Source organism: Odontesthes bonariensis, chromosome 14 (assembly GCF_027942865.1).
Source record: "Odontesthes bonariensis isolate fOdoBon6 chromosome 14, fOdoBon6.hap1, whole genome shotgun sequence".
Lineage (NCBI taxonomy): Eukaryota > Metazoa > Chordata > Actinopteri > Atheriniformes > Atherinopsidae > Odontesthes > Odontesthes bonariensis.
Genome location: NC_134519.1, coordinates 25246127 through 25269813, shown reverse-complemented (window position 1 = coordinate 25269813; position 23687 = coordinate 25246127). Strand labels below are relative to the sequence as shown.

At 40.4% G+C, this 23687-nt stretch overlaps 1 protein-coding gene across 2 annotated transcripts in view; it reads left to right on the top strand.

The window, feature by feature from the left end:
* The window catches only part of brinp2 (bone morphogenetic protein/retinoic acid inducible neural-specific 2), a 244119-nt gene that overhangs the window by 74844 nt on the left and 145588 nt on the right, over window positions 1-23687 (top strand). For both annotated transcript variants that reach the window (XM_075483744.1, XM_075483745.1), the window contains one exon: window positions 19931-20366. In XM_075483744.1, the coding sequence (XP_075339859.1) occupies window positions 19993-20366 (374 nt within the window). In that variant the 5' untranslated portion in view covers window positions 19931-19992. The remainder of the gene's footprint in view (window positions 1-19930; window positions 20367-23687) is intronic.

The window sequence follows — 23687 nt, the reverse complement described above, 5'->3', positions numbered from 1 at the left end:
CAGGACTGGAAGCAATACAGTCCCAACAAAGAGCATATTTGTGTGATGACAAGTTCACCGCATTTGTGCCCTTTCATACTCATCCCCCCTGGTAATAGGAGTGACACTGCCCCTCGTGACTGTATCCACCACACAGAATTAAAATATATAGAAAATGGTGCCAACACCACCGCATGATGTTGCCCATTTCATTTATAAAAACTATATGCAGGGACCTATACAATTTTCAGGTCCTACCTCAGAAAGGGTTCCTGCATGACCCAAGTGCTAGTGAATAATCAGGCAGCAATGGAGCCATTGAATGGGAGAACATTTTTCATTTTGTCTTAGAATGGGGGAGAAAAAAAAAGTTTTAGGGCTCTGAATTATGCAACAGATGCTACACTGTTTATCACAAGCCCTCGGCTATAGAGGTTATTTGAGACGGAGTACACAAGACAAAAGAAAAGTACTGAGATTCCATATAAAATGTTCTTACAGACTGATAAAAGAATGAGAAGGATTAGAACGAATGCTATCAGACCCATTGGAGCATGATGAAAAGAGAAGCTATTTATCTGGCCACAGAAAACCAACAAAGTAAAGAAGAAATAGTTCCAGAAAATACCAGTGCGATGAAAGAAGAATGTAATGTTTACCAATGATGACTAGCTCTGTGCTGCAAGCTTAGCTTGAGTACGTCAGGCCCTGTCACAAACGGCACAACAATTATTTGATATAGAAAAACTGATAAGAGTTAAACCTTTGATCTATCCCAACGACTTCAAGGGGTAGGTGAATAAAGTAGACGATCTATTCGCAATCAGTGATGTCATGTAATGTTGGTAGTGATATAACTGGGGAAATTTGAGGTTATCAAAACAGCTGAACCTTTTCAGCACTCTCAGTTGTACATCCCCTGAATCAATGCTGGGCAGCTGTAACAACACTCAATAGGCCTACAAAGATTTCAGGGCTAAATTGATTGCTGGGTGTTGACTTTATATCCTTGTAAAAAAGCAGTAAAGTAAGAATCACCATTAGCGATGTGTTAACTTGCTCCAACTTTAGCTAAAAATTTGCAGCATCCAAGCTAACCAGGCTACAGTTGCAACTTAAACACACTGCATTAGTTCCAGTAATCCAAGTCTAGACCTACTGGTAATAACAATTATATATCTCTAAAATGTACAAGGTGGTATGTGTAGTCCTCAACTAAAAAAATATATATATTCCAATTATTCAAGTAAATGGTTTTGCAAAACATTCACAAACACTGACAATATTATTATCAGTTTTTAGGTAAGTAAAAAAAATCACCAACAGACCAGTGTTGATGCAAAAAACTGCACAACTCTTACTGGCTTCAGGTCAGGTCATATCTGAGCAGTTTGGTGGCTGAGAGTCAAACTGGTATTATATTTGGGTTTTCCGGAACTTTGAAGTCAGTGTCAGCTCTTTGACACCTCCTTATATCCTTATATCCATTTTATATACCTGCTTAATTCAATTTAGGGTCAACAGGGGGGCTGAAGCCTATCCTAGATGTCTTTGGGTGAGAGGTGAGGTACACCTGGGCAACCAGTCATAGTGCTACACAGAGACAAACGTAGTTCTTCCTTTAGGTATAGCAGAAATTAAATGTGTGAAAGCTGCAATGGTAGGAGTTCACAGCAGCAATGTGCTTGCTTCCACTGAAGGTATACATTTTCCAAATCTTTAAAGAAAGTGTTTTAGTTACCTGTAGTTGTGAAATTCCATTGCTCTGCCAGTTTCAAGAAGATAAAAACAACTCTGATGTTCTGATGTATGTATAAAGTTATGGCCAATAGCTATTTAGCTTGGTTTTGGATAAAAAAAAAGGGAAACTGCACATCTAAGGGGCTCTCATTTTCAATTTTATGATTTGTGAAAATAACCAAAACCTAAAAATGGCAAACTGTCAATCTGTTTTACTGTAGAAACTTGTGGAAACGTTGACATTATGTTTGTTGGTATGTAACAGTCATTAAATTGAAATAAGAATTTAGCAGTGGAGATGCAACTACAAGACTGTAAGGTGACTCAACAATTGGTTCTCCTCGCCTGCTGTAAATAAGATATTTTGCAGCATTTACTCCTGCCAGTGGTGACTAACTCCAGAATTTAATTTTAGGCAGTCAGGGTGGCAGTTTGATTGAGTGCCAACTGACATTTGATTTTGTGTACAAGTGCAGCCATGAATCGTTGGATTTAACTAAAGTATGTACTTTGAATAATTTCTTGATAAGGTTATGTCATTAAAGTTCAGATCTGCCCCATGACTCCCCCATACTTGCTCTGTAGTGCTCTTTAACTTTTTGTCATAACAAAGCATATGTAAGTTAATGACAGAACAGAACGGCACAGCATTAGTATAACATGTTATTAACCTTTTCTTGATTAAACATCACTTCATAGATTAACTGAAGAAACTTCTGTACGATTAAACTTTGGCTGAGCAGCTGTGTGGGACCAAGTTGAATGAACATAAACATGACAGTTTTAGAATGAACTCTCTTGCCTCTATAGCCGCCAGATAGTCCATGGTTCTCCACCTGCCCGCTCACCACTTATTGAAGATGAATGAGGTCTAGGTGGCCATTACTTACTCTGCGAAATGGGCTAAAAGGGGACGGCATAGCCCTTGTCAACATAAATGTGACCTATCACCGTGTAGTCAAGCTCACTTAAAAAGAGATCCATTATATGTATAAAAACTGAATCTATAATGCTTTTGATCGAGCAGTATATAAAAAATAGTTTAAAACAAGAAAATGTAAAAGGTTGGATTTTTTTCCCCTCTACTTTCAGAAAGAATGCTCTCCTGTACAGATATACACTTCTGTTGCTGCCATTGCTCCTCTCTTCAGCTCTGGCAAACTCATTACAGTTCTTACCTAATGTTTCACGATTTAATAAACTGTGCTACAATTTCAGTTATATCAGTTTTCCTAAGTCCCATCTCTTTCACCAAACACAGGAATCCATTTAAGCCCAACATGCTAAGAGGAAGTCAGTTTCCTAAAATATCTCCTACACTAAGGTAATCTCTAAGATGTTTACAGTCCGGTGGCAGCTGACCAAAGGAACTGATTGCTATAAAATTTTAGTTACGTTTTTGGAGTATTAACACAATAAGTGTTTGGACCTATTAGCTCACTGACATTGTATGCCCAGGGTGTCTTTGGAGATCAGAGCAATTTGGTAGGGAGCGTTCAGCACCTCTATCGTAGGACTCATTCTAAAATCATGGTTCGGCAATTAGTTCACATATAATGCTGTGATAGGCCTTAAGTGCTTCAGCCAGCTCAGTTAACAGCCAGCTGCTCCTTCACAGCCTTCAACAGACTTGCTATTTTAATGTTATCATTATATATATATAATATTATCATATGTACTGATTGCGCTAACAGCTTAATGAGTCTGTTTGTCATTATTGGTCAAAAAATCTAATAAAAGAAACCCAACAATTGCATACTGCATCATCATTTCTGAAGTACAGAAATGCCAGAGGAGCAGTGGTCTGTGTCCATGGAGTCAAATGAGTAAATGTGTATAACAGAAGTTGAGACATCCATTTGTGACTTTCTGATGCCTGTCAGTGACCATTGCTGTGTGTTTGTCTATGGATTTCCTTTTAAATGCAATGGGGCCACAGCTAGCTAATTCTACCCATTAACAGTTTTTATTGTCAATTTAGCAGTATTGGCAGATGGCAGAACTGACCACATAGTGAATTATTGGATGCTGCTGGCCAACTGTGTCACTGGTTCCGGTTAACACAAATGACAGTGTCAAAGGCAATTCAGATATTATTGTGTCACTATCACACAGGCTTTTAAACAGTGCAAACAGATCTATATCAACCAGAATCTGACCTAAACCTCTAATCAACCTTTCAAACTGCCATGTGATATGCCAATATCTGTCAGCAGCACAATGTCAAAAGCAAAACATTACATAAAATCAATCAGCTAAATTATCTATGGTTGAAAATCTAACCTATTTAATGCTGCATCAGTACCTAATCATTCATTTCAGTTGAACTGAGGATCTCCTACGTACAACTATAATTTGCACATTTACCCACTAGAACAGCTGTCCTTCTACAAGAGCTACCATAAGCTCATTAATGAATATGTTTGTTTGTTAAATTGGCCTCCATTTGAGGCATTGTTAGGAATCAGCTTGTCCAAAATGTGAATCAGTTCAGCTATTACTACAATGACATTGTGGCTGGTTAGAGCTTTTGGTCAAAGCTCTTTTGTCAGAATAATATTGGGAATAATCAGTACAGCTTCGTTTTGACCAGTGCTAATTGCAAAGCTGCCCTGCGTGTGTGCGTGGTCTGACTGGTAAGCATGATGGCCCACATGGGGCTCAGTGCTTCCTCAATTATCTGCCAACTGTTTGTATATGTAAAGATGTTATTCAGCGTGAAGTATTCTGCTTGGAGCTTGTTAATATTGTTTGAGAGCTCCGGGTCTCCAACAGCACCGAGTATATTTAGCATCAGCTCGGGGTGATTCAGTAATTAGCAGTTTTGATATTGCCATGTATGTCATGACATTTGAATTCTGCCATATTATTTTTCAGCTGTAAGCTTGTTTACTTTGAAAAAAGTTTACCCTTTTGTACTCTTCCTTTTCCAACTTAATAGACATTTGCACCAAAGCTACAATTTGGTATAGAGCTTCAAGTTGAAAGTGGAAAACAAGAAGTCAGCATCTGTGACCAGGTGATGGTGGGGTAGTATCATAACCCAACTCCTAATCAGACTCTAGTTCCAAATTACATCACAAAGACAAGAAGTCAGCACCAATTTCCACAGTATTTTTTGCTTCACTACAGTGGAGAAGTCATCATGTTCACTTTGACTGATTTGTTAAGTAAATTATTTGAAAACAGCATGCCAATATTGCCTGGGACATTTAAATTTTTTTGAAGTGGTGCTGTGGGAAGTACTCATGAGTACTCTGTGTTTTATTTGGAGTAAATAGCTGTCAAAGAGAGACGGGACGTTCTCTAATGGTGAAGCTAAGCTACCAGCTACTCAGAACAGGATGAAGAAGCTTCTCCATCTGAAATAACTCAAAACTTTAAGAGGCATACATAGTGAATTTTACACATCAACACTTTTTCATCAGATAGTTGTTTACCGTGTCACTATTTTCTCAACTGTGAGAGGAGTCGTGTCAGGATTCTTGGATACCTTACTGCTGGGTATTCCTTTGAGGAAAAAGTGCAGCTGAAGGAATATATTTTAAACTATGCCTTTAAATAATCTTTTTACAAAATTTTGAGAACTTAGAATATTTTCCTTGGAACAATCTCATATGGCTCTTGTTATCTTTTTCTATATGCCTGAACATCTCTCTGACATGTCTCTTGATTGACCACTCTGGATCATTACCGTTACGAGGAAAGCAGATTATTCATGCACAGGGATATGTTGGTATAAGTGACTTTCATGTATATTTAAAACATAACCTCACGTTTGCTTATATTGCATAATATAATGGTTGTAATTTGAGTTCCCCATCTCTCCCGGGTCCTTTCAATTACCAGAATTGGCTTTCTGCTGCTGCTGGCAGAATATCAACGGAAGCCCAGCTGACTCTGTGTGGACCTATTTGGAAAGGATTATACTAGCTAGCAACTAATAGGGGCGATGTTGCAGTATGCATATATGGACTTTATGGGGCAGCTTGACTCAGAAGTGAGTTTGTGTAATGATCAGCCCCGTTGATGGAGAAAAAAAAAGGGGGGGGGGCAGAGCTAATGAAGAAGTTTGGAAGAAAGGAAAAGGAAGGGAAGAAATTATGGGTTACTGAGATGGAAAAGCTGTGGTAAAGCCCTTGGAGAACTTGATTTAAATTTTCTTTAAAAATTATTACATTTGTTACAAATTATGGAAATTATTTGCCCACAAAAAAAAACATACACATAGCTCAAGCCATTTAAATCTATAGCTAATAGACAATGAAATGATGTAGTGAAGGCTTTATGGAATAAAAGCTCCCTTTGATGTTTAAGTACTACCTTTTATAAATTTATTTATTGTTAAAATGATAAATTAGTGCCAAACCTCACAAGGGGAACAAAGGAAAGGGAAAAGTGAGAAGAAGAGAAAGTAGAGAAAGATACAAAAGAAAGAAAACAAGAACAAGAACAACAGCAAATGTATGAGTAAAATCAAAGCAAAACCAGACAACTAGCTGCTAAATCTGTAGAGAAACTTTACAGAAAACACCCTACGGGCTCTGTGGGAAAACAAGGCAGAGAAGTATCAGGAGCCACCTACAGGAAGACAAATAAAGAAAAACACAAGTGGCAACAAGCGTCAAGAAAATGAAAACATAACTGTGGATACAAGTGATTAAAACTACAAGACAACACAGAAACTAAATGATAAGCATGCAAGTGAGTGAATGAGTTTGTAAGTGCATGCAAAACACATGCCATAGGTCTTACATGAATTGTGCCACTGCGTCCCCCTCCAGTGAGTAAAAGCACGCAGAAAGGGCCCCAAAACCTGGGCAACCAGCTGCCCAACAGAGCATGGAAACCAGGAAGCTCACCGCATTGACAACCACAAGCCCACCCAGATGACAGCAGAGGAAGGCCTTAGACAGAGACCCCACGGCCATGGAGCAAAGACCCCAAGATGCCAGGGATGACAGCCCACCGACCCTGCCAGGCACCAGCTACCCGAGCATGAGTTGAGGGCAGGACCCAGGGTCTTGCAAGCCCAAGGACCACCCAGCACCCACCCCAATGCCTCCAGCAAGGCGCCCTATGAACCAAAATGCACCCACAGGTGGGTGTAGCAGCAAGCAGCAAGGAGGACTGAGGGGTGGGGGGGTTGGCAAACCCCAAAGACACAAAGAGGCCCGAGGTCTGCCCGCAATCCTGCCCGCAAGCCCACCAATCACAACAATCACAACCGTAACGTAGTACACAGTGGCCAGAGTCCACTCCCAGGAGCTTCACACTTTAGATATGTGTCAACTAAGTTCTAAAGTATTAATGACAGAGGCTGTAACGTGACAGGCACTCTGAAGCTGAGAAGTTTGTTTCTAGATGCTCTTCAGCATTGAGTCCTGGCTCACCATTGAAAGGTTTTGCAGGAAAGAAGCATAGGAGAATCTTACCTACTGTGTGTGTATTTAACAGCTGAGTCTGTTTAAAGAGGCCTCAAGGCATTTCTCTTGTACTCGCTGCATGCACAGTCCTAATTCCCTAAAATGAAAAGGTAGCTGCTTTTGACTGCGAACAGCAGAGGAGCATCTTTTTTTTGTATAATTTCTTTTAACACTCATATTAGTACGTTTAGTAATGACCAATTTTCACAAGACGAAGACAGTGGTGTTAACTAAGTTTTCAAACATCTCAGTGACAAGTTGAAATTTGTTATATTTCTATGAATATTCTATTATGTTCACCCACATATATCCATGAGAAACATCTCCATTACATTATTGTTTGAATCCGCAGAGAGAGGATGCTTGAACGCTGCAGGTCAAAGAGCTTCTGTTCTGGGTGTTTTTGTCATGTTACGCTAATCAATACATTACATCATTACATTACGGTCATTTTGCAGACGCTTTTAACCAAAGCGACTTACAATAAGTGCGTTCAACATCGGTAGGCAAAAGAACTTCAGGTCACAAGAAATCATAAGTGCATTTCCTTCCAAAACCAAACAGCTAAGAGCAAAACTAGTGCTAGAGTAAGTGCGATAAGTCAGGTACCTCAGCCTCTCACCAACTGCACACCAGTCACAGCGTGGTGGGGATGCAAACCCTGGTTCGGGTAGGGGAAGAAATAAAAGAGGTAAGAAAAGCAGGAATGGGATTCAAACCCTGGTTCGGGTAGGGGGTAATGAAAATATAGAGGGTGCCAGTGGTGGAGGAACCAATAAGTGCGTAAGGAACTAGGACGGAGCAGGTGATGTCCTAAGAGGGCGGATCTGGGTAGTGTTTCCTGAAGAGGTGGGTTTTCAGCCTGCGGCGAAAGATGGGCAGCGACTCAGCTGTCCTGATATCAGTCGGGAGATCGTTCCACCATCGGGGTGCCAGAACAGAGAAAAGCCGTGACCATGTCGATCGTGCGCAGGGACCCCTAAGTGACGGGGCAGCCAGGCGCCTGGTGGCCGCAGAGCGAAGTGGTCGGGCGGGGGTGTAGGGCTTGACCATAGCCTGGAGGTATGAAGGAGCTGTTCCTTCCACTGCCCTGTAGGCCAGCACCAGAGTCTTAAACTGGATGCGAGCAGCTACAGGGAGCCAGTGTAGAGAGCGGAGAACGGGAGAGGTGTGGGAGAACTTGGGGAGGTTGAACACCAGACGAGCAGCAGCTTTCTGAACCAGCTCCAGGGGCCTGATGGCAGAAGCCGGGGCGCCAGCAAGGAGGGAGTTGCAGTAGTCCAGGCGGGAGATGACAAGAGCCTGGATGAGCACCTGTGCTGCCTTGTCGGTGAGGAAGGGGCGAATCCTCCGGATGTTGTAGAGGAGGAATCGGCAGAAACGGGTCACTGATGCGATGTTTGGTGAGAACGACAGTTGGTCGTCCAGGGTCACACCCAGATTCCTCGCGGTCCGGGTTGATGTCACCACGGAGTCATCCGTTGTGATGGCCAGATCTCGGAATGGGCAGCCCTTCCCCGGGAGAAACACCAGCTCAGTCTTGTCCAGGTTGAGCTTAAGGTGGTGCATCGACATCCACCCCGAGATGTCTGCCAGGCACGCAGCAATGCGTGCTTCCACTTGGGTGTCAGAAGGGGGAAAAGACAGAATCAGCTGGGTGTCGTCTGCATAGCAGTGGTGGGAAAAGTTATGGGAGTGGATGACAGAACCAAGAGATGATGTGTAGAGGGAGAAAAGAAGAGGACCCAGGACCGAACCTTGGGGAACCCCAGTGGTGAGCCTACGTGGCTTCGACACAGACCCTCTCAGTGTGACCTGGTAGGAGCGATCTGTCAGGTAGGATGAGAACATGGAGAGTGCAGAGCCAGAAACCCCCATTCCCTCCAGGGTAGAGAGAAGGATGTCGTGGTTCACTGTGTCAAATGCTGCAGACAGATCCAGGAGAATCAAGACAGAGTAGAGTGAGTTAGCTCGAGCAGTTTGGAGTGACTCAGTTACTGCTAGGAGGGCCGTCTCAGTTGAGTGGCCCACCTTGAACCCGGACTGGTAGGGATCCAAGAGGTTGTTCTGATGGAGGTAAGAGGACAGTTGTTTAAAGACAGCACGTTCAAGAGTTTGGGACAGAAAGGGTAGAAGGGATACCGGTCTGTAATTCTTGATCTCTGAAGGGTCAAGAGCTGGTTTCTTTAGAAGAGGAGTGACTCTGGCAGTCCTGAAAGCAGAAGGAAAAGAGCCTGATGTCAAAGATGTGTTAATGAGGTGGGTCAGGTAAGGAAGAAGATCAGGTGCAGCAGAATGAAGGAGAGGGGAAGGGACTGGGTCAAGGGAACATGTGGTGGTGCGGCTGGATGTTACAAGGTGAAGGCTTGTAATACATTCTAATGATGCTGGCATATGACCTACAGCAGGACCACTATGAATTTAACTGAGGGGACTGAAGCTGAACTGTACTGCTCTGTACGTATGCAAATACTGTCAAACCTAAGTAGTTGGGGTATCTTGTCACAATTGAATTTACAGGAATAATAAAAAAATTAAAAAAAAATTAAAAATGATAACTCCAAAGCCCCAGATGTATGTGGGATGTCGTATGTCATGTGGGTGAATATGATTTGATTAGAATTGAAATCATTTCTATTTTCTTTATTTCGTGGAGAAATTTGAATGAATTCCTTTAATTATTTTCTCCGTATCACGCAACAAGAAACCGCAAGCAAGGCCAAGGCTAATTTCAGTAGCTGGTAGCCATTATTTCAATGACAAAGACTGGACTTCTTAAAACATCCAATTACCTCATGCCATGTGCAAGAGCAAGTGTTTTTCTTTTTTTTTTTTTTTTTTAAAGTAGATGTAATAAGCCTTTTTTTTTTTACAAGCTTTAAATTCCCAAGGTTATAATGAGATTTTGGTGACAGGTTTTGCGAAAAAAAAAATGATAGGGAGACAGTAAAACGGCTCCATTTTCAACTATGTTCTTATAGCTCCATTCACAGCAGTGGGTATTAGGGGTCTGTGCTGTCTCTGTGCTGCCATTCAAATATAAATTTAAACACATACCCTTGAAACATGTTATACCCTATGAGAGAGCATGAAGTACCTTGCCTGAGCACTTGAACAACCACACACCCAAACTGAAAATACTCAACCGACAATTTTATTCACAAATACTTAGGTTACTCTCATCTGCAGTTCAAACACATGCAGCTGGGATCGATCCCTCTTATAGGCTCAATCTCTTTGCGACTAAGAAACCACAATGCTGGTAGATGAGCCATATTAACATAATGACCTGCTGGTCGCTCTTAGTCACACATAACATCATAATTCCTCCTTAACGCAGCAATTTATAGCTACTAACTAGTCTGGCAACATACTGTTGGAGGAAACCAGAGCACCGGGGTAAAACCCATGCAGGCAGCATTTAAACTCCACAGTGACCAGCAGGTTCTAATCCAGTGGGGGTCACAGAGTTAACCACTGCATAACTTTGCCACCCCTAGCTGTCAATTTTATTGCTCTTAAATGTTCTGTCTAATTGATGAATGGACTATTTGTTACAGTAGGAACCAAGGGAAATCATGCAGCTAATATCGATAGGGAGTGTCACACAAATCTTTGCCCTGCGGTCCAGGTTAATCCCGTTGTGTCTTGCCATACTGTTTAAAACAAGCAAGAAGAAGCACTTCAAGCACTGTGTGATCTAAAGCAACTTTTTCTGAGTTTTGTATGTGAGCAAGGCTAAAAGGTCTTTCAGCAGAACGTGGTCCAGACAGGCTGCTGTTTTCTTAATTATCATCTAGTAAAGATGTTAACGAAGGTATTGATGGGCCTTAATTGACCATATGGGTGTTTGATTGTCTAGCTGGAAATTGGCCAGAAAACACACTGATAAGGCATTTATACACGCGCGCACACATACAAACGGAGAAAGATGTAATATGAACTGCACTGAAACATGAGCACACACACAGGAAGCCAACACAGCATAAAATTTGTAGGGCTTCCAAACCACAGGCCATCAGAGAGTGTCTCAGGACATTATCGCCGTTATGTGGCGCTCAGACATTGTTGCCGAGTCTGCTTCTTAGTAATCTGTGCACAAGTCTGAGTACATGTTGTGCATCGAGCATGAGGGGGTTCCTACCAGCTGCTTGTTCAAGACTCAGCCTGTAGGCGCTGTTCGGCTGAGAAAAAGCCAATTACATCTTTCTCTTACACTCCTTTTAATCAGATGCACTTTGATGCCTTTTTTTATTTTATTATTGTTCCAACTTGATTAATCCAATCACACTTTTTAGCTGCAGGTCACACTTCTTTTTAAGGAGTTGCTTCTTAAGGAGCTCACTGGGTGGAGCCCAGACTTCCTAATCCTCTGCGAGTTGTTTTGAAAAGGCCTCATAAATTATTGACGGCAACATGTAGGAGTTAGCTCCAGCATGATTATCAACATATCCCTGCTTCAATTGTGTAATTTTTTTCCTCCCTGTTTTGAATTTGTCAACATGCTGCTTTGGAAATAATCAATTGACACGGTTCAATGCAATGCTTATGTGGACCTGTTTGAATTTAGTGAGTGGCAAGACTTGCATGGATTTCCTGTTTCATCCAATCTTTTCAAGTGGATTTCATATTATTAAGAGTTAAATTATCCCCTAAAACTGACTAATTTTACTGACCACAGCTATTTTAATTATGTCTTGTGTTGTAATTCAGTTTATTCAGTGGAGTGACATCTTGACTTATAGTTACATTTATTTTTTTATTTTTTTTAGCAAGCATCCTGCTACAGCACTCTTTTGGTGAAAACTGAAAAACACATCATGGCCAGCAGTGAGGTATACAGTCTCATGTCTAATTAGTTTGAGCTAAACTTTGTAGGAACCATCCTTTTTAAGTGAATATATTTAATATTGTCGAAACTATAGATATATCATTGCACAGGTGTAGCTGTGAGATTTCAATCAGGAGTGTTAAAGATGTAAACATGTTGTGTTTGGTCCTGTTTAGATCATTGTATGCATTTGCACTGATGTCATAAAATTCTAAACAAGATTATCTGAGACTTAGAAATAATAATCTTAACAATTGTGTCTGTTTTGGACCTTTTTTTTTTTGCTGTCCATCTTACTGTAAATGATCATTTAGAAGTTATTGAGATTTAAAAAGTTAGGACAACTTATTAGTGATCAGTGGGAAAATGGTAAAAGGAGGCTGTGACAGGTAGACAGCAGACTCCCTATCACTCTTAAGAGGATAGCTCCGCAGCAACCTGGATGCTTGGCAGAGTGTTCTTTTCAAGGCTGCTCCCCAGACCACTGCTGTTGGACAGGCTTGACCCTGCTGGTCTCCGTAGAGGTGAGCCAATGAGAACGCAGAATGTCTAGTTTGAATGTAGCCTGAACTCTGCAAAACTCTTCCAGATGATGATATCTGGAGGAGTTTTTCATGTGATAGCTCGGAGCTGACAACATTTAAGGGAATGAAATATACTTCCTACAGCTGTATTTCTCACTGTATAACCATTGACAGCCTGGTAGCTGTCCAAGCAAAAGAATCCTGGCATTTACTCTGAGAGCATCAGCCAGCATTTATATTCACATTCAAACTGAGCTCCCATCAATATGTAGTTGTGAGCTCCACCCTGTCTGGGCTTTTGTTTTTCTTCTTCTTTTGGCTTTTTTTGCAAACTTTTATTTCCTTCTGCTGTTTTCTTTTAACCTCCCGGTCTGTATTTTTTTGACTGTCCCCCTGTTTTGTTAGCATCGATGCTCTTCCGCTTGTGCTCATCCAGCTCTCTCTACCCCACACTCAGGCTCCGCAGCCTCATTGTGTGGTGAGCAAGCCTGAATTAACAAGGGCCAGCAGGAGCAGGTGTGCAGCTGGTTGGCCATTGCTGCTGACTCGCATAAATGGTGAAAGGTTAGCACCGAGCTGGTGGGGTTGAGGAATACAGCTGGCCTCTAATGCTGATGGACCTCTACCAACTTTAATGTCTGCCAAACGCCCAGCCCAGGTGCTTGGCATCATATGAACACACACACAGAGGAAGAAATGTAGAATCTGCACGACACACACATATGCATCGACAGTCAACACATGAAACATATGTGCGCCAGATCCAATAAGGGATGCTTAGCTGTGGTAATTGCAGATAGTGAGCTGATGAATTCTGCTGCTGCTCTCTGCTGCACAAAAAAAAATGGTTGTAAATCTGCCTGAACTAAAAAAACAGAAGTTGGAACAGAGATACATAATTATCTGCCCTCCCAGTCAGGAAGTCAAACTGTTTTTACCTCAGCATTTAGCTCTCTCACTCAGCGGTAGGTGGGGACCTTAAGGAGAAAGTTCCAGTGTGTTCTTCTCCCCAGAGAAAGCTTCCTCTTGTCACTGTGTATGTCTTTGTTTTCTCCCACTTCTCTTTACCGCTTTCTCTATGTTTCTCATTTCCCTCTTTTCCCTCTTGCCTACCGCCTTGTGCAAACACGCTACAACTCTTTGCCTGCTAAGCCCCATGAAGGTGCTGCAGAAAAAAAAAAATCCAATAAACATGAGTCTCAGCTCCCCTTTACTCTGTCGTATCTGAGATGTTATTTAAGTGTGACACACGGTCGATTTTTTTCGATTCCACCTGGATGCCCTCACACCCTGCTTGTTCACCCCCTCTCCACTCCTCCAGTCCAATATGTATTTGAGATGACCATGCCTTCTTACCTTACCTCCTGCTCTCCCAGATTTGGTCAGAGAGAAGGGTAAATAGGCAAAGGGTGTGTGAATAATGCAAGGCGAACATTAAATGTCAAGGCTAAAAATTCACTATTTCCCTCTATTGTCTCGCTGGCATTCGCAGCATGTTTTATGCATTTTATAATTAACAGTGGAGTCTCGCAGGAGATAGAAGCCTGGCAATTGTGGTGAATGTTTATTTTAAGAAGTAGGCCTTTTAAGAAGTAATAGAAATTTATTTGAAGGGCATTTTACAGCTTTTTCGAGTGGAAAAACATTGTTTAAGTCAATATTTTTTCCGACATGCATGCATAAACTCTTTCATAGAAACACTATAAATAATAGAGTTTGTCTTCATGGTGGTCTGTTCAAGAAAATTTATCAATACTAGCACGGCTGTAAAAATCCACTGATACTCTTTTTTTCATCTTGTAGGCATGCAGTCCTGCTCCTGTGACAGCCACTGTTGCTTTTTCTGTCGAACACTCAGCTCCCAACCTGTCTTGGCATTTTGCAGTCTTAGCTTAGCATTAGCCTCAGTTTGCTACCGAAACCGCACAGCAACCAGAAGATTTTCCTAAATTTCCTGCCACAGAGTCTATGTACAGGATTTATATTTTTGACCAGATCTAGGCAGGAGACTTTTTTTTTTTCATTCGGACCACAAGGAGTGGTGCTTGTTTTACAACTCTTTTGACACTGAAAGGCAAACACACCTGTAACTTTATCTCAACACAGTTAGAGGCTCTCCCTGGTGGCTTAGCAGGGGATTACACAGAATCCGGAGAACAATTTTTCTTTCAATGAAACTGCACATTTGTTATCAATCAATCCGAAAACAGCAAATTAATCAGTTCACAGTGAATCACGAATGTCACCATTTCAAACAGTGAATGAGCTTCGCGGCAGTAGGAAAGGCAGGGATTATAGTAATGAGACAACCAGGGTATATAGTAAAAGCTCTTTAACTTGGTGGACATACCCTGGGTTCTGGTATCAAAGTTCTACATCTTGTATGGTACACCTATCATTGACGCTCAGTATGATTCAGTGCCTTTATTTGTATGGTAGAAGGTCATGATATTCCTTTTGCTCGATAAAAAGTTGTCAAAACACACTCGGTAAAAACACATAAATCCTTATGGTCCACCTCTTTGCTAAAGGTTTTCAAAATCTTGCGGGGATTTTACCTGCTTTGATCATTTTTGGGATATGAACGTTACTCCAAACAAAGACAAATCCATTTCCTTATATCCTTGCATCCATGACAATACTTGTATTCATAATTACAGAGTGGTATTTGCACAGGCACCTGATATATTCCCACCCACAGAAAGACCATTTTGAAATGGTTTACCTCATTTTGCTGTACTTGTAAATTAATTAGATTTTTGACTTTTCTGCATGCTGGGTTAACAGTGTTTCTGAAACCTGACTATTACTCACTTGAATGGCTCAGCACAGTAATGCTTCCTCTTGTTTAAATTACAAAGTGTTTTTTTTACTATTTACCAGTATTAATTTCTAACACTCCACACCAGGTTTCAGAAATTGGGACATCGTGTTTACATGCACAATAAGCCCCAATCCTAACTGTGACACTTGCACTGCATACAAAATTAAAAGGCAAATTGTATTTTAAAAGGATTCATTTAATTCTTCAAAAAATACAGTGCTCTGTCAGTCTAGAATATTACTGTCTTCAAAGTTTAATATCATTAGCTCAGAAGCTGCATTTTTCTCAAAAGAAATGGGATTTTTTTTTTCCAAGGTGATGTAAGTAGGCATTTTAATAGGCAAAAAACATGTAGCCTCTCGCAAATATTCAGTGATAATATGTCAATATATCCCATCTTTTTTTCAATATCTGCCAATCAAGTTGGTACTTAAATTTATATGGTTTGGAGTTGGAGAATATGCACCAAAATGCTGAGGTCAGAGTGGTCTCTTAATTGGTAACTATTCACACAACATACTTTTTTACAAGTGACATAGCCAAGTCTAGAAAGTTCGGTGTTCTAGGGGATCGACATGGAATTAAGATCCAGCTTGTTAGTCATGTGTATCTCCACCATCACCCCACCCATCTTCAAATGTGAACTTTTTTGCTTGTTAAATTTGATAAGGGTTCTATTTGTGACGATTTAAAGAAATACTCCTGAGCATTTATTCCTGTTGAGTTATTTTTGTGTCACCACACATGGAAAAAAAGGACAAATTCATGTCCCTAGAGGTCGAGTTATTAGATTCAGGTTTATCATGGCACTGCGTTGAATCAATCATCTCTGAGGTTAGTTAAGTTTGTGAAAATAATTATATTACAAAAGTTGGCACTTTTTTTAATTTACACCATCTTTTCCTTTGGGCAGGACAGCACATGAAACACCATCAACATCCTATTCATCAAGTTTTTATCCTGCTTTTTTTTTTTAAGGCAATCATATATTTGTTTGACAGATAGCTTTGCTAATTGCCTTTTCAAACTGCAGCAATCTCTTGGTGCAGTGGGTGTAAATTAAAAATGCAGCACCCTGAGTATTGTTTTTTCATGTCTTGGCTTGCATTTATCCACCTGAAATTAATTATCTAATTTATTTGGGCGATACGCAGGGAATACTTGGGATCCCAATCCACTTAAAGCATATTCTCTGCTATTTACATATCTGTTTTGGAATGCTGATTTGTCCCAGATGACTCCTTCCTGCAATCTTCCTAGTCATTAACATTGAAATGAAGAGCAAGCCTCAGCATTTCTGAAAGACTCTGTGAAGTCTTTTTAAAGTGTCTCTTCAGAAATAGTGTTCATGCAGTGAACTGTGTTGGTCTGGGCTGTCTAATGAAAGCAACATTAGGAAGTGAAGTTTTGATGTTTGATATTGAAAATTCACACTCAAACCGTGGTGTGGCTCGTGCTGCTAACACCTACTGATATGTGTGAAGGTGTGAGATGACATGCTTGTCCAAACACAAAGATCTTCAAGAGGCTGAAAGCTGTCAAGCATGTCACACTGCTGCAAGCTAAAACACTCACCACTCAGTGTGTTACAAGTGCTACTCCAACATTCAGTCCTTCAAAAACTTTTCATAAAGTCATTCCATATTCAGCCTTTTCAGGGCTCAACCACTATTTGACAGCGATGTCATCTTACCATGACTTTACGGATATTTTAGCTTGTCTGTGTCTAGCAGTAGTACAAATTTCAATTGCTTTGACACTAGGAATGCTTTTTTTTTTTTTTCATTTGAATCATTAAGTATTCAGAATTTTGGGGTTCATTCAAAAAGTGTGTTTTTGCTTTGGAAAATGAGAAAGGTAAGTAAGGTGTATTGAAAGGACACCCTCTGCTGAACTCACATTTGCATGATTTCAATAGCAGGTGTTTGAGAGCGCCGTGCACCCCTGGGTCATGTTTATCATTTTACTGTATGATTCATACAGTGTATGAAGAAAAAGCTAACTACACTGGCAATAGCAAACAAATGAGAAGCTTCACCTTTAATCTGCATTGAAGCATTGCTCAACGAGGCAACAGAATTGAATATTTTGTTTGAAAAAAAAACATGGATTTAGCAGAGAAAGGTCATGGCAATGGCTAAAGTTACAGCATACATGCAAGTAATGTTGTTAATCTGTTTTGATCCTCAATGAATAAAAATCTTAACTCTAACTTTTCTTTCGACCACATTTTAAAACGTACTTAGAATTTTAAATTGATTGCCATGATTTGGTCTATTCAAGGGGTTTACCAACAAATATGTAGAAAATAGCATTATGATATTCAGATATTAAACTTTTCATAGTTTACACGCTATGCTGGGAGGTCACCTTTACCAAAAAAAAAACATCTGATGAAACATATGGGTAGGGATGGGAATTGAAAAGATCTTTTTGATACCAATGCCATAATCAGTGCTGCTTATTGATCTGGTTTTCTATCAGTTCCCTTGACCCAATTTTCTATGTGGAAACAACTACACTACAGTGTTTTTCAGCTTTATTATAACTTCATACGATCTAAAATTAGTTGTAGTGTGTTTTTCATCTCTGCGCAGATAATGTGAATAAAAATACTAAACCTATTAGAACAGATTATCAACAAGCTGCTCAACAATTCTAAATCATTTTAGAAGCCATCTCAGAACACCTTTTTCTTTAAATATTTTATTGTTATACGAGACTATAGAGAATTGTCTAACCTTACATGCTAAAAAATGTGGATCTTTTGTAGTTGAGAGAGGGTGCAAACCTTTCAAACGAATTTTGTGACAGCAGGGTGATATTTGTTCAGCCTTTGCTTGCTCACACCCGTCTCTGCTCGACTGGCAAGCAGTAGCAGTGGCACTTGTACTGTATATCTGAAGAGTATCAATAAATGGAAATTCTGTAACTAAATTCCAAGTTGCATGGAAAAATTATTTAGCGTGTTGCTGGTGAAATATTTATTAAGTAGACATTAAAAGTTGTGCTTTTATCTTCTTTCAGGAATGTAGCCATGATTTGGACCACTTCTCCCTCGCTGCCATGACTCAAATTACTGATAGCACATTTAGACGCATGTGTATGACATCGTTTATTTGCAATGTTGATGTTGCACTAACATTGCATTGCATTGCATTGTTGCAGTGTGAACCTAGAGAGATTTCACAAAATTCAGCAGTAGAAATAACCTCAGGGACTGTGTGCACACATCTGTTTATGTAACCCTGATTTGGATGCTTCTTCTACTGGGGTTTTATGCTGTTACTGATCTTTAGATGTACCATTGGCCTCCGGACAGAAGTATCCCCAGGAGACCTATGCAGTCAGATTTGTCACCTGACAACTGACAACTTAGAGGAATAATCTGAATTGTTGACCCCTGCATTGTGAGGATCCAGTGACTCAGTTGTGCCTTGAAGGGCTTAATCCTGTCATGGTTTGTCCCCATAAAAGAAAATAGTCACAGGAAAAGGTCAATGATGAAAGAATTTTATGCTTTTGGGGATAGTCTTTCAGAAGATGACACAACCGGCATCTATACTGAATGGCTTGATTAGTATGAAAAAATGATGTGTAAGAATAAACTATGGTCTTCTCACACAGCAGATCTCAACCCAGTTAAAAAATCTTTAAGAGATTTCGAACATATGCTCTTTCCCACCATCATCTTAACATCAGATGGGAGAATATATTTTGAATAATTGTGTTTTATTTCATCAACAGAGTTCCACAGGTTCACTGAGTCAATATCAAGAAGCACTAGAATCATTTTGGCTGTAAGGCAAGGAAAGGCAATTTTTTTTGTAGAGCACATTTCGTACACAAGGTAATTCAAAGTGCTTTACAGCTACATAAAATCACAAGAAGGCAAATAAGATCATTCCAAAAAAATATAAAAAATAATCAATAATTCATTAAATTAAAAGTGAAGAGTGCAGATAAAATACTTTCAGGTGTCATATGCACAGCTAAATAGAACTGTTTTCAGCCTGAATTTAAACATTGTCGGAGTTGAGGCCTGTTTCACATCTCCTGGAAGACTGTTCCAGATTTTAGGAGCATAAAACTGAAACGTAGCCTCACCTTGTTTAGTCCTGTACTGGTGGCCGAAGCATCACTCAAACAATCTATGTTGTTTTTAGTTTTAGTCTGCAAATTACCTGTAGAATTGTGTGGTTAAGTGTAAACAAAAGCAAATGAAATGCAACCTGGATTTGAATGTTTTTGTTGTCAATGATTTTTTATTACAAGAGAATTTTAGAAGAGCAAAGTCAGTGCTTCTCTGATTTCTCCATTTAAACAATGTGCTTGGTTTAATGATAATAATCAAAATCAGACATTTGAGGACAACTTTGAGGACAACTGCTCACGCTAAGATTCAATGAGGACACACGCCGCTGTGATTGACGTTAACTGGCTAAATACCTCTTTGGTAGACTATATCCTGCCTTCAAAATAGCAACATGTGGACAGCAGTCTCAATCAGTGACAGCAAGCTATGGATTAAAATTGTATTCTACAATGAAATGTGTGTCTGCACCATTATTATGAAATTAAAGCTACATGTTTCTCTCTCATTTAGGCCAGCGGGAGGTGACGAAGAAATGCCTGTCCCGGGTGCCCTAGTACATCACCACCGGGACCATGGCAACTCCTTGGCCAATGAGAAAAGAGAGGTGCTCCCGTGGCTCCACCAGCCTTGCTAGATGGTCAGCATCCTCATTGATGCTCCTGTGGTTGCCTTGGGTGTTGATATGGCTGCCATTGCCCACCGAAGCTGAACAAGTGGGTGCCGGGGGAAACAGCGGGAAGGCGCTTCACAGTTCCCTGTCGTCTCCCTCTTCGTCATCCTCCTCATCCCCGTCCAGCTCCTCGGCATGGGGATTCAACACGAGGCAGAGCAGAGGGCAGCTGGACTGGCTGCTCTCAGAGAAGGGACCTTTCCACAGATGCCCGGAGTACACTGAGTTCAGAGAGAGGTTCCAGCAGGGATTTTCTACCAGATACAAGATTTACAGGTGAGAGCGCTGCTCATTTGTATGCGGCGGTGTATTTGTGTGTGGGTGTCGTTATGTGTCTCTTTATGTGGAGAGCAGCAAACAAAAAGAGACTGGATGTCGGATAAGTGTGAGTCAGGGTATCTGTCTGTTCCTGACAAGTAGTGCTTGCTTTCCATTTTGATTTGTGACCTCTTGATATAAAACAAATTTACAAGACAGCCTCTTGTCACAAGATGCATATCTTTGCACCGAGAGAAGTAAACCACAGAGGCGTCCTCAGGTACTCTGGGTAAAATATCCAGTACACAGTAAAATAATATATTTATTTATTCTCTCTCTCTCTCTCTCTCTCTCTCTCTCTCTCTCTCTCTCTCTCTCTCTCTCTCTCTCTCTCTCTCTCTCTCTCTCTCTCTCTCTCTCTCTCTCTCTCTCTCTCTCTCTCTCTCTCTCTCTCTCTCTCTCTCTCTCTCTCTCTCTCTCTGTATATATATATATGCATATATATGTATATATGTATGTATATATATGTGTGTAAAAAAACAGCAATAATATTCCCTGATTAGGGATTAGACTACTATATTTTAATTATTGATTCCTCCATTACATATTGGACACTGTTTTGGTACTTCACAGTTGCCCTAACAACAAGTTGAGAGCAGATATTCATCTGATATAATTCTAAGTTTTTAGTGCCTACATGAACAAATGCAACATGTCAATCAATTGATACCACCATACCCTCATATCGCTAAATAAGATCAATAGCCGCCCTGTAAAGTATGGCTCCTACTAGAGGGAAATAGGACTCATATTAGCATTTCCACATAGGAACAGAAGGAGAGGTAATGGATGGCGTGGGTACGTTCAGCATGTTGAACCACACTGTACCTTTTCATATGATCTGGATCAAGACCAACATATGACCATATGACAGCACTCTATTAAACACAAGCCAATAACATTGCTTGGTTATGGTTAATAAACGATCATGGTTAGAGCATTCATTTTACAGCACAACCATCACCAGTTTGCCTTGGTGACGTGTAAACAAAACATGTTACCACATCACATTCTGGTTGGCTATAGAAAATACCATTACTTCATTAGGGTGAGAAAAAAAGAACTGTCGGGTCGGGTTGAAAAACAATCACGGTTAAGACTAAGATATACTCTTTTTACAAAGTGACTTTCACTCTTTTGCATCATTTTTACACCTTTCATGCAGCTGTTCTTACGACCACTAGAGATCCCATACGCTTCAAAAGGTATTCATAAGTTAGTGTGTGCCTCAATGAACGTACGACCCATAAACATGTTTTGAAGAGAAAGTCGGTCTCAGTGAAAAATTTGTCTCTCTGCATAAAAGAATGCTGGAAGGGCTTGGAAATAACTCCATCTCTTTCAGGGATTTTTCTTTAATGTGAGATGGATTTTCTTTTCAGGATGGAATGTGATGGTAAAAGGAAATAAAAAAGAATTGAAGAACTTAAATTTAAATTGTTGTTTCAAGTCGAAATATTTCAATTATTTAATTAAGGTTAACTTACCTTGGGGGGTTTTGGCATATTTTGTGTAGATTAAAGGCAGAGCTTTAGATTCTCTTTGTGAAAGAAGGAAGAAGAAAGAAGGAACTGTATATTTTGATGATGCAATGCTGGTTTAGCAGGTTGCTGATAAGCCATTTTTTTCTTCAACTCAGACTTTCTTCTCTTTGTTTTTCCTCTGATTTATCAGCTCTATGGGATCATAGAAAATGTAGTGCAGTCCTGATCTATTTGAATTAAAAGAACATTTTATGAGCACCCACCCATATAGAGCTTGAAAGTCCCGCCCCCTTTTTTGCTTCTTCCTCCTACTTCCGTCGTCCCCATGGGACCTCATGCCTGGATCTATTAACATGGGCAGGATGATGTCTTCTGTTCCCAGTCATTATATGCCTTTTTACAGTACACGCATGATGTTCTGGGGTTAAATATGGATGAGTTCATGCAAAAACATTGGCGATTTGTCGTAGGAGTGCCTGGTTAAACGTTGTAAAAAAAAGTTAGGGTAAAAAGACTACATTGCGTCGCATATGCTACGTCACTGATCCCACATTAACTGTATACCGGCGGTCTCGCTGGCTGGCATGGACGAAGCCAGACATATCACCACCAGCATAGCAGAAGCTCTCCACGTGCCCCGACTGGTAGTGGTTCTCTCCTCGGCTCACAAGTTTTCGTTCGCCCTCGAAAAACTGAGTGAAACTGGCCAACGACAGCGCCATTCTTCCACTCCTCCGCGCGCCCAAACGTGATGACATTTATTTTCCGTGCCAAACGCTACATGCTGTAGTTCGAGAAATGCTCAGAAAAATAACTTAACAATGAAGCACTTATGCCTGCTAAACTGTTACACTACTGGTATGAAAAAATATTAAAAAATGTCCTACACAACATATGTGAAATGCAAGACTCAATTCCATCAAGCGCAAAAAATAGTTTTATTCCGTCTTGGCTCCGTCATTGACTTGAATTGCAAATTATAACACTTCCGTGGTCCCGAGGGGAGGAAGTTGAATGACGTCAAGGAGGCGGGACTTTCAAGCTCTATTGCAACTTGCAATATAATATCTAAATTACCTCTGAAGAGCTGCAGTGCAAGCAATACCCACAAACCCAATGCAAGGGTAAAATGAAGTGAGGGCAAGGCAGAAACTTTCATCTGCATTCCAAGTTTCTTGCAAGCAGTTTTATATCTTTATCCATTTAATTTCTTCTGACGAAAAATTACAAGCCCCACGGCATTTAGATTTTTGAAATGAACTGTGTCTGGGTAATGGTTCAGCTTGGGGTTTGTGGATTAAGATGTGAAAATGACAAATATCCAGTATCTTTATCATCAACCTGCAAATGCAAAAATGAAAACCAGCAAGAGTTTCTTCTTGTTTTCGTTTTTAATCACAGATGCGTGACTCCATAAATGTGCCTTAACTGTTGTGCTGTGATGTTCCCTGCATCACTCATTTTTTATCAAAGTCATTTGACAAACTCAAATGAAAACAATTTTAGAATTACTTCTGGACATATTTCCAGCCTTCCAGACAAGTGTGTTGGTATTTGCTCTCAAGTGCAGTGCATATTTTGCACTCTTGTGCCTAAACACGGTGAAGGCCAAACATGCAAGCGAAGGAGCATTTTTTAATTTATCCAGTTGATTTTGAACATTACCTAAATTATTATAGTTACAAGTAACTGAAACGAACCCCCGACTTTTTACCGGCATCTTTTACAGACACACAATTGTTGAGAGGACAAGAAAAGAAATAGGAGAATTTAGCAGTGTGAGCAGGATTGATCC